Source organism: Ambystoma mexicanum, chromosome 3q (genome assembly GCF_040938575.1).
Source record: "Ambystoma mexicanum isolate Mex_15411 chromosome 3q, UKY_AmexF1_1, whole genome shotgun sequence".
Taxonomy (NCBI): Eukaryota; Metazoa; Chordata; class Amphibia; order Caudata; family Ambystomatidae; genus Ambystoma; species Ambystoma mexicanum.
In genome coordinates this window covers 1,049,419,391-1,049,433,233 of record NC_090926.1, presented here as the reverse complement: position 1 = coordinate 1,049,433,233, position 13,843 = coordinate 1,049,419,391, and the positions used below count along the sequence as shown (strand labels likewise).

The 13,843-nt window shown below is 43.4% G+C and overlaps 1 protein-coding gene across 1 annotated transcript in view; it reads right to left on the bottom strand.

Annotated features, from left to right (window-relative positions):
- DNAH17 (dynein axonemal heavy chain 17) overlaps positions 1 to 13,843 on the bottom strand; it is an 8,024,690-nt gene that overhangs the window by 2,049,874 nt on the left and 5,960,973 nt on the right. The window contains exon 57 of the mRNA XM_069655242.1: positions 9,149 to 9,313. Coding sequence (XP_069511343.1) covers positions 9,149 to 9,313 — 165 coding nt within the window. The remainder of the gene's footprint in view (positions 1 to 9,148; positions 9,314 to 13,843) is intronic.

Below are 13,843 nucleotides of genomic sequence, written 5' to 3'. Positions count from 1 at the left end.
ATTGCCCACTTGCACTGCCTCCCTGGCATCCCCTGCACTTGGGGACCGTTGTTCTGTATCCCTACAGTCCCCCTACCAGCACTTTGTCTGCACTTCCTTGCCACCAACTGGCCACTTATTTATTTTCTTATTTATTCCACCTTTTCCCATGTACTGCACTTTCCCCTCTCCCTTCCGCCGCACACTTTTCCTTTTCCCCCTTCCCATGCACTTGCGCGATCTGAATGACACTTGGCCTATTAGGATCGCTGTCTCTCCTCCCTTTGTTTCCCACCCCTTGCCTTGTTGAGCCTTGAAACACTTGTGTATAGGCGCGTTATAAATGCCATATCATGGCATATCATATCATGAGTTTTGACACTCTCCTCCCTGAGGGCTAAAAGATCCTCTCCGAACCCAGAACCAACTGTCCAGGAGGTGGAGTAGCTCTGATAATTCTGGAGGAGTGGATCCCTGCTTCTGTCATTCCTACGCAGGCCTACTCCTCCTTGAATGCCTGGCCTGCAGGCTCTCTATCCCTATTTTCTCTTACTGTGAAAGCCAACAAAAAATGTCCCCACAGTTTACAGTCTATAGATGATACGGTATCTAAATTACCTATACACACCTCATTTTCACTGCACAAAAAAGCAAGTAAATGAACAACCAAATGATATTAAACCAAGGAGAATGCCAAAGTAAAGGATTACTACTTTCTGGGTGGGCTAATTCGTAATTCCAGGTGGTGTCCAGAATTTTTTTATGTGTTCAAAATAACATTTTGTATGTAAATGGTGGCACACTCGATGCCATTAACAAGAACATATCATTCAGCTTTTTCACTCAGCTGAACATAAATTCTAACTAGAGACTTCAAAAATACTTTTCTTCATTTAATATACAACATAAAATAGTCTTTTGTACATGAGCCTCAACAGCACCTTACAGGGAAATCAACAATATTCTTTTAAAGTAGGCTCAACTTCAAGTATATTGCATTTCACAAAAAAACTACCAACATTTGAATAAATCATAAATCAATATAACGATTGGATGTCAACAAACAAAACAGGGAAATCTGTGAAATCAGAAAAAGCAAAAGTAATAATGAATAAATAAGGGAAGAGAAAAAGACTTCCCAATGCATAACAATTTCACTAAGTATCACAAGAGTTCAATTACTCTCCTCCATTGGGGGGTGTTGTTAAATGGCTCAGTTTACACTCAACTTCAAATTATGAAAGTCCAAACCATACATAATCTCCAACTGTGCCAGAGAGGTGTTCAATTGTTATTCTTTGTGGAGATTGGAGGTAGATTGCTAGTGTAAATTAATCCATGTATAAGCACTAGCCCATTGTTTCTTACAATTCTGCTGGGGTCTACGTATGCATCCTGGCCTTCCAGATATAGGCAGAAGGGCCAACCCTTGGTGCTGAAAACGTCAACCAGGCGTGGTCAGATATGTTTCGGCGTATGGAACTAAAACAGAAAACGCCTTCCGCAGGACCGAAGGTCAGATATGCAAGAAATAAGCCCGTAGGGAGTGAAAAAAACAAAGATAAAACACAACCCAAAGATGACTTCTATGTTTGTACAAGGTTCAATCATGTCCCAGAACCACTTTTATATGGGGGACTACAAGGAATGAATAAACATGGCTAGTCAGTAGAGTGACTCAAGATTATAAAAAGAAAAAGAAATAGAAAAAGGGAAATAAAAATGTATTTAGTACCAAGTTAAAGTGTGTAGTCATTCAACACCCATTGAAAAGTTTGTGCTACCAGGAGACAGAGAATGAGATATATATCATAGTGCAAATACTTTTAGCACTATTGTCGTTACAGACATGATGGTAACGTCTATTAGATGTAAAAAAAATTGAGTGAATAGGCTAGAGGCATCATATGCCTACCTAGCTGCACATATTGCATGTAGAGGGTCATACCAGTATTTAGGCAGCCTCACCCCAAAATGCAGAAAATTCCTTTTACCTGCAATAGGATTGTGAATAGTGCCAAATGTTGGTATCTCAACCCCAAGCCAAACGAGGTAGCACTGTAGTGCCGACTGGCTGTATGTTTCCAAAGTGTAGTACACCAAATGCAGCATGTAGCCAAATCAAGTATCTGAGGGAGACAAAACGGAGGTATGCTTTTATGTGTACTGTAATACCCTTAGAAGTCAAAGAGAACCCTGCTGTCCAATCCGAATATTATAATGACAATGGGTACTGCTAATACCTGATGCTGTAGTCTGGGGAAGTGGCATCTGTGGCTGCACGTCCTCGAATAGCCTTCCCTTCCTCGTCGCCGCTGTGCGTGTGTTGCAATGCAAGCGTCTGCAAAGAAAACGTCAGCACAGTATTTTCTCTTACTCTGGCCACCATTAACAGACCATTAACAGGCCACCTAGCCAGGTCGCCCTCTTTCTCTCTGAGTGGGTGGACCTCTCCTCTTCTCTCTTTGCCTCTACCTCTCAACTTCTCCACCTCAGAGACCTCAACATCCACCTGGGTGCTTCTAGCCCCTACTCTGGGCTCCTTAGTAATCTCTGTGACTCTCTCTCTCTCTTTCTATTTCACACTCTGGCCCGACCCACATTTTTTTGCCCACATCCTGGATGTTCTCATCTCTTCAGACCTCCCCTTTTCTAACCCTCTCACCACTCCTCTCTTACACTGACCACTTTCTGCTCTCCTCCCACCTGTTGCCATCTGTCCCCCAGGTGAAACTGACCCCAACACTGCCACCCACCTTCTCGGTCATCCGGCCTTGAAGCGTGTGTTAGTGAAGGCCTTTGCCACTACTTTCTCTCCTCTTCCTATACCTGCGGCTGACTCACACTCTGTAACAGCCCTCCTCAACCTGCATCTCTCTATCTCCAACACTCTTGATGTCCTTGCCTCTGTCATGTGTATCTGTTTGAAGCCTATCTACAAGTGCATCTTTCTTCTGCGCTCAGCTCCTGCAAGAACAAGAACACTGTTAGGAACAGCCTTACCTTGCGGCGCTTCTGCCCATCATTCATCGCTCCTTCTGTTCTGCGGGCATCTTCAGCAATGTCATTTCCATCCCGTCACGCCACTTCCTAAGGAAAAGGGAAAACAACTGAAAAAAGGCATTAGTAAGCATTCTGCAAATCTTCGCTTATTTTTAAATACTGTACAAGCTTCAAACGCTTACCTGAATCCCAGCCGCTCTGGGGGAATTCTGTCTCCGGAACTTCTCATCCATCTGCAAGAGGGAAAAGACACTCCAGGTTAGCGTGGAAACATCTAGAGGCGCTGTATACCGCGCTTATCCACCGCATTTGTTCTTCATAACTGGCATCCACGCTCAAAACGTCGCGGCACCTAAAAGACACAGAAAAATAACTCAGTTCAATGCAAATAGTAAAGGGGTGCATCGCGCATCGCGCCCTCACTCACCTTCAGAACTACTCATCCCAGCAGCACGCCGCCATCCCCGGACGCCGGCCATCATCTAAGGAAGGAAAGGAACAAAGTTAGAGAACTGTTCAAAAGACTCATTATGCTTACCTGTCGGACTATTGCCAGTGAAGTAACTAGGCAGCAACAAGCCCGCATCAATCAACGCGCCCCTGTGCTGAAAGCAGGACGGAGAGCACACTATCCAAGAAAACAAGGTGAGCTGTGCATCAAAGGGGAGGGTTGGACCCCGGGGAAGAAGGGGTTCAAGCACACAGAGACAATAGGGAGTTAAACTCTACCAATCCTGTGTTTCAGGCCCAGTCTCCAGTCGAATAGCCTTTTGACAGCAGGAAGTAGTGTGCCACACTGGCATTCAAGTCCTGTGTGGCATCAGCATAAGTGGCTTATATTATGACATCAGTTCAATCGCTCAGGAATCAATTATCCTTACAAAAAAAATAAATGAGGTTGAGAGGTACAGAAAGAGAGAGCTGTTTATCAGAGGGGCAGGATGGGACGGTGATGCGGGATCCGTGAGAGGAACTTCCATCAGAAAGAGCATTACCAGAGGAAAGTCATTTGATCCTCTGATAGATTTTATCCTGCCATGGATTCCTAATTTCCCTCACCAAGTGGGTCCCTCAGCAGCTTTGCTGGATTTCTGGGGTTTATTTTTTCCACCTGGTAAGAGTGTGAGACTTTTTTTCCACTCTTACCTGTGTTTTGCCTTGTGTATTTCTACTGTTTGTGTGAATTTTGGGCTCTGGAGCACACCACTCCAGGAGCCCCACTTTTTGTGTGTGTTACACAGCACCTTCAGTGCAGTAACACAGGGTTTTCTTTTAGACTTCCCACCTACTCCATTTTTCTGGGGCTGACTACTGTCCCCCAGAAACATGTAAAGTTGCCATTAACATTATATAGACACTTTAAAACTACAGACACAGTACACCCCTTCTTACATGGAGTATTGGAAAGGGTTAATTCCTATCCCTTTTTGTCTGTGCCTCTCTGAGCTTTGTTTTGCTCTTTTAACATTTAGACTTGGCTGGTGGCAGTGGTATCTACCCTAACGTTTCTACTGCGATTATACTATATAAACGTGGTACTGTTCCAGGCTATTGTGGTAGCCTCAAACTTAAACCCGCTTGCCCAAATACATTTTATTTCGGCTCCGGTTGGGTTTAGTCGCCATTTCTTTTTGTTAAAGTCCTTCGTGTGTCTTATTTTGCGCGGCAAAACAGGTTTGCCTTCTTTGTTCACTGTCTTTTGGCAGGCTTCTACAGAGAAGCCCTCATCTTGGTGCCTGGGTGTCTAGGTGGGCTGAATGTGAGGGAGGGGTGTAGTCACCCCCTGCACAGGGTCTCCATGGAGACCCAAGTCGCACTTTGTGTTGATTGGCTGAGGTGGTTGTCCAGGCCAGACAACCCCCCTGCTGAGTGATTGACAGCCAGGCTGTGTGAATGGGGGATTTTCACATAAAAGGCAGGACTCTTGGGCTGGAAGTCAGAGTCGCCACTGGACCTGCAAGGAACTGAAGAGAAGCGGAGAGAAGACGGCTGCTGCAACCCCGAGTCCCGGTGAAGCCCTGCTGCAGTCCTGAGCTACCTACCCTTCAACGACCAGAGAAGATCCAGTCCGAAGTCTTCTTCCCTTGAGCCTGGTGGGGTCAACCAGCTCATCTTTCACAGCCAGAGGATCCTCTTTGTGGTCGAAATCGCTGCACACTGGTCCGGATAGCCATCGGAAGAGCCTCTCCTGTTTTAAAGGAGCACACCTTTTATTCAACATCGCTGCTGCTGGCCTCATCCCTGGGTAGTGCAGATCACTCCAGACGTCCTCCTTCTTGTCCCCTCGACTGAAGCTCCAGGAACCATGAGTCTACAGGAAACTACCTGGAACAACTGCTGTGGCACCAGCTTCTTCAAAGAATACGGACTGTGTCCGACTTCGAAGAACTCGGGGGAACCCTTTTCTCCTCACTAAAGGCTTGTCCTTTTCTTCCTTCCCTCTTATAACTTTTGCCTCCACTTCTAACAATATCTAAGTACTCCTGGCAACCTTTAATCGTGAACTATCTGACTGTGTGATCCTCGACAACAGGAACCCTGTTCCACTTAACACTGGTGCAGGCCTATTGACTATTATCTTCGTGTTAAAAAGTGTTCTCTGATTCTGTCTACCTTGACAAAAGTATTGCCTATGATTTTTGTCCCCAACTCTCGTGTTAACTCAGGTGCTAAGTGTGGTTTAACTCTGGTAACATTTCTTCCCGGGGGTAGGCGTATCTTTAGTAAGACCGAACTGTCATTACTGTCAAAAAGTGATTGCATATGTACTCCTGGTAACGTCTTTGTTTCATAACACCGGTCTGTCACATCCACGGTACTTACCTTGAGTTGTTCTGCACAAGGGGAATTGGTTGTGTGTAGTGTATTTGAAGTGTGGTTTTATTTTTCTAGAAGTGAAGTGTTTAGTGAACAGATGGTTTAAAAATAAATGTACTTATATTTTGTAACCAGAAACCTTGAGTCAGTGTTTGCTTGAGTTACAGTAATTGTAGTCCTTTGTGTAATCTCTACTACTGCTCATTTGATCTTGAGATAAGTCTGGCTGCTCAGTCACTGCTACCACTCTCTCTGTGTAGTACAGGCTTGTACCAAAGGTGAACTTGTATTACCACTTGTAGTCTTAACTCTGTGCAGTGGTCCCTAAGGGCACTGCATAGGATTCTGCCTAACAGAGCCAAATCTGGGACAAAAGTCAGATAAAAAGATTGTGTAAGACACCCCTACCAAAACGGACCTCCTGACTTCACAGACTATTCAGGAAGTAGTGTCTTGTGAAAGTATGTAGTGAAGACCTAGTCACAGCCTGGCAGACATCCGATGTTGGAACTGCTCTTTTTCAGAGCCAAAATGGTAGTCATTCCTCTAGTGGAGTGCGCTCAAAAACCTTCAGGAATCTCCTTCCCTGTCATAGTGTAACACTGAAATACCCACAATACTATCAATCTAAACAGTGTTTGTTTTTGTCACCCAGTTCCCTAATATAGGGCCGGTATAACCAATGAAGAGTTGATCTTCTGTAGTCAGCTGTCTAGTTCTGCAAATGCAGAAGCCTGGTGACCTTTTAGAAGGGCAATGGAGAAAAGAAGTGGGTAAAGCTGTAACTGCTGTTGTGTTCAATATACTTACCTCGTGAAAACAATAGAATGCATCCATTGCAATCTGCTGTTCTGGATATTAATCATGCAGACACTACCCTGAACCTCTCGCCTCTTGCCAAGTAGATAACCCTGTAATGATGAGGCAGCCAGCTAGCCTGGCACTTCAAAGCAATTTGGCATGCACCCTGGGTCACCCCTCATCAGCCAACCAGTTGGTTCCTGGGTCACTCCTGTTTCTGTCCTTAGTCTGAGGCAGACGATTCTATTTTCAGCACTTTGTAGTGTCTGTGGTTACCACGCCAGCCCAGGCACTTGCAAATGTAATCGTTTGAGGGCATTTGCCATTTCGCATTCTGGACAAGCCTGCCCCTGCTGGTGTCTACACATTAACCTTAATGCCACTCAAAACTCACTGAATGTAGTGCAACACGGCAGAGAAAGAGTAATCCCCCACAATCTGAAAATGTAATCATATGTTCCCCATCCTTTGTGAGCTACAGTTGAAACCAATAAAAGCAAATACCATCTTTCTGGAATATGTGGAAAAAGTTATCAACTCAAGGCAGCTGCACCAAAGCAGAAAGCAAGCCATATTTGAAGTCCAGGGAAATTATAGAACCACATTGTGAAATAGGAACTTAACTAATGCTGGAATGAGAAGATAGCTAATCAGGCCTTCTCCTTTTTCTTTGCCATCAAAATGGAACAATATCCAGAATGCAAGAAACTATATGTTCTAGGAATTCCTCACTAAGGCTGCCTCCCCACGTCACCCAAGGAGCCCACCACACCAACCATCATCTCTTTGCATTAATCGTGTACATGCTGTACAGTGCTCTCTCTTGATCCCACCTAGGTTTGCAATATATAAATACTAAACCATAACAGTCAGGATGCTATTAGGGTGGAACACTTGAGTGACCGTCAATGTTGTCCTCAATATTGTTGCCATAACGAAAGGCTGTAAACCAACAACAAGGGACACTAAAAAGGTGGGTTTTGCCTGGAACCTATCTTTGTCTATCTCTCTAATAAACCGCCTTCTTAATTAAGGGGCCGACAACCAAGGCTTTGGCAACTCCATTGGTGGAAAGCAATTGATTTTTATTAAATGGCTTATGTAGGGCACCTATATAGGTATGTCCCTAACACATTGGTATGCACAGCTTTAAAATTGCTTTGGCACTAAGTTGTTCAACTCTGTAATAACGTTTACTTAGGTCTAGCATATTTTCGAAAATGTTGCCCAAAAGGTTGAATGGGTGGTTTGTTGGGGTATTTTGTTATCTTGTAAGGGTCAAGATAAGGAAGGGGGACAGATTTCTTACTGGTGATCTTCATTACTCCTAGACCAACACCTGTTCCAGTCAAAATGCACCTTCTTCCCAATCTCAAAGGACATTTAGGAGGTCAAACCACTGGAATATGCATTTATTTTTAGCTTTTTAAAATTGGTATATCGTGCTTCATGCTGAAATCTGGCCTCTAAGTGCATTACCTGGTTTCAAACCCATGCTATTCAATGTTGCCTCGCTTGTAAAACGAGCATGTTGCCCATGAGCTGTTCTCCCCTAGTGGTCACCACTGGAACCCTTCAACAAAGAAGGGTATTTTTTGTGGGGCGAGGTATGTAAGATTGGTTGGCAATAAAAGATAAAGTACTGTGGTTGGAATGACAACAGAGCCTGTTGCATGTGCAGCTATCTTATAAAAACTGTGATGAGGTATAATCGAACACAGCATAATGAAGATTGCTATTAGGTTCTCTGGTCACTTTATGTGGATGCAAAATGGCCAAAGGACAGCTGTGCATATCTAAAATCGAACACAAAAGGGCTCTAAAGACACCACATGCAGATTCTGCAAACGTGATGACGTATTGGAAAACCTGCAGCATATTTTCACGACCTGTACGGCGCTGTCAGAGATAAGGACTTAATTCTTTTCACGTTTTCTGGAGACGATGCCTTCACTTTGCAGCGAGGAATCGTGGAAACATCTGGTGAGGGGGAGAAAACCTCAATGGTGATTGCCTCAATTAAATATTTCAAAGAAAATCTTGGGAAAAGAGGACCGGGCGGAATTTTAATTTGACTTTTACTGTCTAATTACGAATATAAACTTGGAATAGATTTTAAGGTTTGGATAAAGGCGAATGAAACGTGATGATAATTTACGTTGATAAAGGTTTTAATAAACTAAAATGCAAATAAAAAATAAAAAATCAATTTGCATTATGATGAACGTTGATCCTTATCCCTTAACAATACAAAAAAGGAATATTCCGACACTGGTCTTACTGAAATCACGTGTACATGTTGAAGCATAATGAACTTCTCAGAGCAATCCTATTAATTCCTGCCTATTTCCTATTTTGGGGTTCCGTGCCACCCTTATTCAAAGAGCAACACAGGGTACGGCATCTCGGTTCCATAGGAGCACCTTAACTTGCACAGAACAAATCGTTCAATATTGTGCATCGGGCATCATTTACACAGCAGAAACCATTCTTTAGTACACAGTGGAGTTAAAATGCCCTGAGAGCAAATGATAGCAGATCAGCTTACCAAGTTAATGACTTGAACTTTCTTCTCTTCTGCGTCAGCAATATTCTTTTCTTTGCTGACTATTTCAGTCTCAACACCAACCACCTGGATGAGCTTGTCTGCATCCTCATTCTTCTGTTTCAGCTCTACCTCTTGTATGGCTAGTTTAGCTTTCAGGTCATCCACCTAAAAACATATGAAGTATAATAAGTGTCCATTACTTGGTGTAATCTTTTCTACTATTCTATTTGTAAATAGATACATTCAATATATACTCATTTATTTATTTAGGATTTTTAAGAAGAGTTAAATGCTTCATTTCAGTTGTGTCAGTGCTAAAAGAATGAACTGGAACAAGGAAGTTGCCAGTGAAAGCACTGTGACGTAGGAATGTAGACAGGTTAAAATATATTAAGCTGTAGGCAACAAAAATGTGCTTTTTTGGACAAAACATTCTTGTATATTTTTATAACGATGTGAAGGTCTTGATGCCGAAAGGAAGAGATTACTTGGTTTAGGAGTCTTCCACTGGGATGAACATTCTTCTAGACGTGGAAGAGCCTAGAGTGATGAGCTTGCGGGGAAAGTTAGTCTTGGCTGTAGGTGATGAGGAAGAGATGTGTCTTCAGGGCTCGTTGGAGCTTTGGAAAGCTGTTTTGCACTCACAAGGGAAAGGGGAGAATGTTTCACAGGGGTACAGCAGGTTGCTAAAGGGGTTATGCGAGGAAATTATCCTAGACTGACCTGTGACAGTATGTGAAGTCCAACTCGTCTTGAAACAGTCGTAAGTAAAACAAAGCCCCAGTTAGCATCCCAGTCCTCTGATAGGAACAGGGGAGTTGTGTGCCCACTGGGCTGAGCCCAAAGGGAAAAACCCAGAGGCTGGGTAAAAAATCCAATCCAATTGGTAGGTGCTTCTGTGTTTTGCCGTGGAGCTGAAGAGTAGTGATGAAGGTATTCCACGAGTAGGAGAATCCACAAAAAAACGGGTGTTGGCCGTTTCTGAGTCCCAAGACCAGATCGGAAGCATGAAAGTGCAGGGAGATTCTAGAAAAGGCAACACCAAGGGACGTGGAAGGCACAGAGAGCAGGGAGCAGCAAGTAAATGTTCACAGAAGGCAAGCGGAGCAAAGCAAGGGAAGGATAAGGAAGGTCACTGAAGCGTGGGCAGTAGAAAAGAGACCGCAAGGAAGCAATCGGAAACCAGGAAGTAAGGATGCCAAGTTCGGCAAAATGCAGAGCGGGCAGTGCCGCGTAGCAAAGAAGGAACACAAGGTAATGCGCGTATAGCTTATTTACAAGAAGCAACACAGGGAGTTACCTGCTGCTTGTGTTTCATAGTGTCTGCAAGGAAATTCCCATTCCATGCAGCAGCGCGACTCCTGGTGGCCATCTTGGTAAAAGCTAGAATGTGGCAATGCATCCCTGGAAGCGAATAAACTGTGCTCTATCTTGAAGGTGAATACAGCCCGGAGGGATGTCTTCTCTGCCATAACTGCCAAAGGGACTAACTGGCAGCGCTCCTAAAAGATTAGCAGAATTCCTACAGGAGAGGCCTGGGGGGAAGGCAGGAAAGGAGAAGAAGATCTCCATGCCATCTCTAAAGTGGCAATAGAAAATCCCAAAGGGGGAGAACAGCTAACCAAGGAATGAGGTGTGAAGGGTAGAGAGTACAAGGCAAGGACTAAGCTTTTAGGGATATGACCTGGCAGAGGGGTGGCAGAGGAGGGCTCTGTGTTCCTGGAAATAGAAAATGATCAGGCAGGTTTGGTGTCCTGAATTATGAGATTGGAGAGGGCAACACGGAGCGAAGGGAAAGTCACAGTGTCAAAAGCTGCAGGAAGATTAAGGAGTAGGAAGAAGGAGGAGTGTTTGACGCAATGGGCAGTGGTGAAAAAGTTGTGGACAAGGATCGTAGCCTTTTCAATGGAGTGACAGTTGGAATACCAAATTAAAAGGATTGTGGAGTTAGTTAGATTACAAGCAATGAGTGATTTTGATAACCATAAACTCCAGAATTTTAGAGTTGTGCGGAGGAAGAGTGATAGCCGATAGCTGGCAGGACAGTTTGGGTTGCAAGACTAGTCTGAACAGTGACTACTTTAAACAAGCTGGGACTGACCTTTTGGAGTGGGAGAAGTCGAAGTAGGATCCATAGGACCTAGCTGTGGTTGCAATTTCTTTACCAATTTTGGCAGCAAAGGGGCCTGCTGTGGTGCACAATGAGTTGAATATCCATTGAATGGGAACCAGCTTAGCAGATTAGGTTGAAAAAGAGCACAAGCCTTTGTGACCCCGATTTCCTTGTTTAAAAGTGGTCTCTCACCTAATGATCTATGTTGGAGTTGTCTACTAGACCCAGGCTCGCTCAAGCATATATTCATAGTAAGCATGTTAAACCTTTCTGGATTTCTGTTTGGCGAACAATTAAGCTTATTATTCATACCCAACAAGATTTTTGTTTTGATTTTCTTGTATTTGGCAGCTCCCTTTTACATTCAGCAACTGCTAATTTTCATACCAAATTACTTTTTGACTTATGTCTTATGGTGGCAATTCGAACCATAACCACAATTGGAAAAATGTGCACTGTATTCACTACAAACATTGGTGGAATAATATATGCAATATTCATAGGCTTGAAAAATGCAATGCTTCCTCTCCTACTCAATTATACAAACATACGTTAAAATGGCAACCTTTTCTTAACTAATTATCATATGAAGAATAACAGTGTTTTTGGTTACCTCGCTTAATATATATTGCCACACTCCTTCCCCTCTCTACATTTTGTCCTGCTGTTATGTCATGTTTTGTTACATGTTCTGTACGTTAGTGTTGTCCTAGACCTCCCTCAAAATTTCTTGCTGAATTTTAATGGGTCTCATCCATTGTTACATGCTTGACTTATGTACTGTTCATCTTTCTAACACTGTTATGAATTCTTTATATATAATAAGGACAATTGCTTTTTTTTTAATTATTTTTTTTATTCACTCGTATATAGTTGCTTTAGCAATTTCTACAAGAATCTTGCAGTATTCCTTAGGAGCTAAGAAATTACAGACATAAAAGAAGAAGGAAGAACGAACGAAAAGTCCAAAATTCGAGCAGAGAAGAGCCCTGGTGGCAAGGTCGCGCCCAGAAGTCAGGAGAGAAGAGGAAGAAGAAGACGAAATGTTATTAGATTAAGTTAATTGCCTCCATCAGGGTCTTTGGCTGCACCGGTGGGTCTCTGTTCAGTTTGTTCATTTACTTTTAGGAAGGATGCTTCCAGAATTTTTGCTGCGGCCAAAGTCCAGGGAGTCTTTTCACCTGACATTAGTCTATTCCACCAGGTGGCTTGTTCCTCTCCATGTAGCCTACCCAGCTGGTACACAGGTTGTAGAGGAAGTCTGTCCGTATTTTTCTTAGCTCCGGGCACTCCATTAACAGATGTCTTATTGTTTCCGGTTTCTCGATTTCTCCACATAGTCTGCAATCTTTAGGTGCAGTTTTTAGTCGGATTGCCTGAATTTCTCGTGTCGGGAGGAGATTTAAACATGCTCTCATGTAGAATGCTCTTAATCTTTTATCCGGAAACTTTGTACAGTATGGTAGCGGTTTATTCAGGCTATTGAAGGTCGGTGGGAGATGTTTTGCCAATTTATTTCCATGTGCTTTTTCCAGGGTGTTTATCCAGTCTTGGGCCTTCAATTTGTCTTTTACTCTTTCTGAGTTTGCTTGCAAGTCTGCTTCTGTGCATGCCACCGCCTCCAGTTTCTATTTTAGCTTGTCCATCCAGCTGTTTAAGGCAGTCAGTTTACGACTTGATATTTCAGTTCTGATAATCTTATATGTTGGTGAGGCCTCTGTTAGTAAAGTATTTCTTAGGATATGCATGGCACTCAATGTTACTGATTGTTCTAGAGAGTGCAGGCCTAACTCTCGTCTAATAAGGCCCATTGAAACTGAATTAGGTAGACCTAGCAGAGTTTTCCACAGGTACCCTTCCAATTTCTGCCATATGGTGTTCGGTATATTCAACATAGCACCCATCCCATAGGTGATGGTCGGGACTACTTTCCCTTTGTAGAATTGGATGACCGGAGTGATAGAAAATTTCCCGTATTTTCTATCCAGGGTTCTCATCTGTGCTGCCAGGTTTTTTACTTTTTTCCAAAGAGTTGTTTGCGTGGAGTCCTCTTGGTTTGAGGCATCTATCAGCACTCCTAAGTACTTGTAGTCGATTTTTTCCTAATCCAGATACCATTTGTGACTTTTTTTTGTATCTCTCCTTCTTAATGTCAGAATTTTAGCTTTTTTCTTATTTATTTATAGGCTGTTTTGTTCCATTTATGTCGCCAAGTTGTTTAATTGGCGCTGTAGGCCTATCTCCGTCTGGTCCAGTAGAATAAGGTCGTCTGCATAAAGTAGCCGTGAAATAGTTGTGTTTCCTAGTTTAGGTGGGAAGGACCTTACTGAGAGTTCCGTTTCTTTAAAGTCACCCAGGTATGCGATAAAAAGTGCCGGGGCTAATGGGCAGCCTTGCTTTACTCCGCGGTTGGCTGTAATTTAACACGTGGGCGTACCTTGGGTGTTGAGGAAAACTCTTATTCTGGTGTTCTCGTGAAGGGCCCACACTGGGTCCAGTAGCTCTCCTGGGCATTTCGAACTTTCCAGTTTGCTCCATAGTCTTTCCCTGTCCACTCTGTCGAATGCCTGTGACAGGTCTAT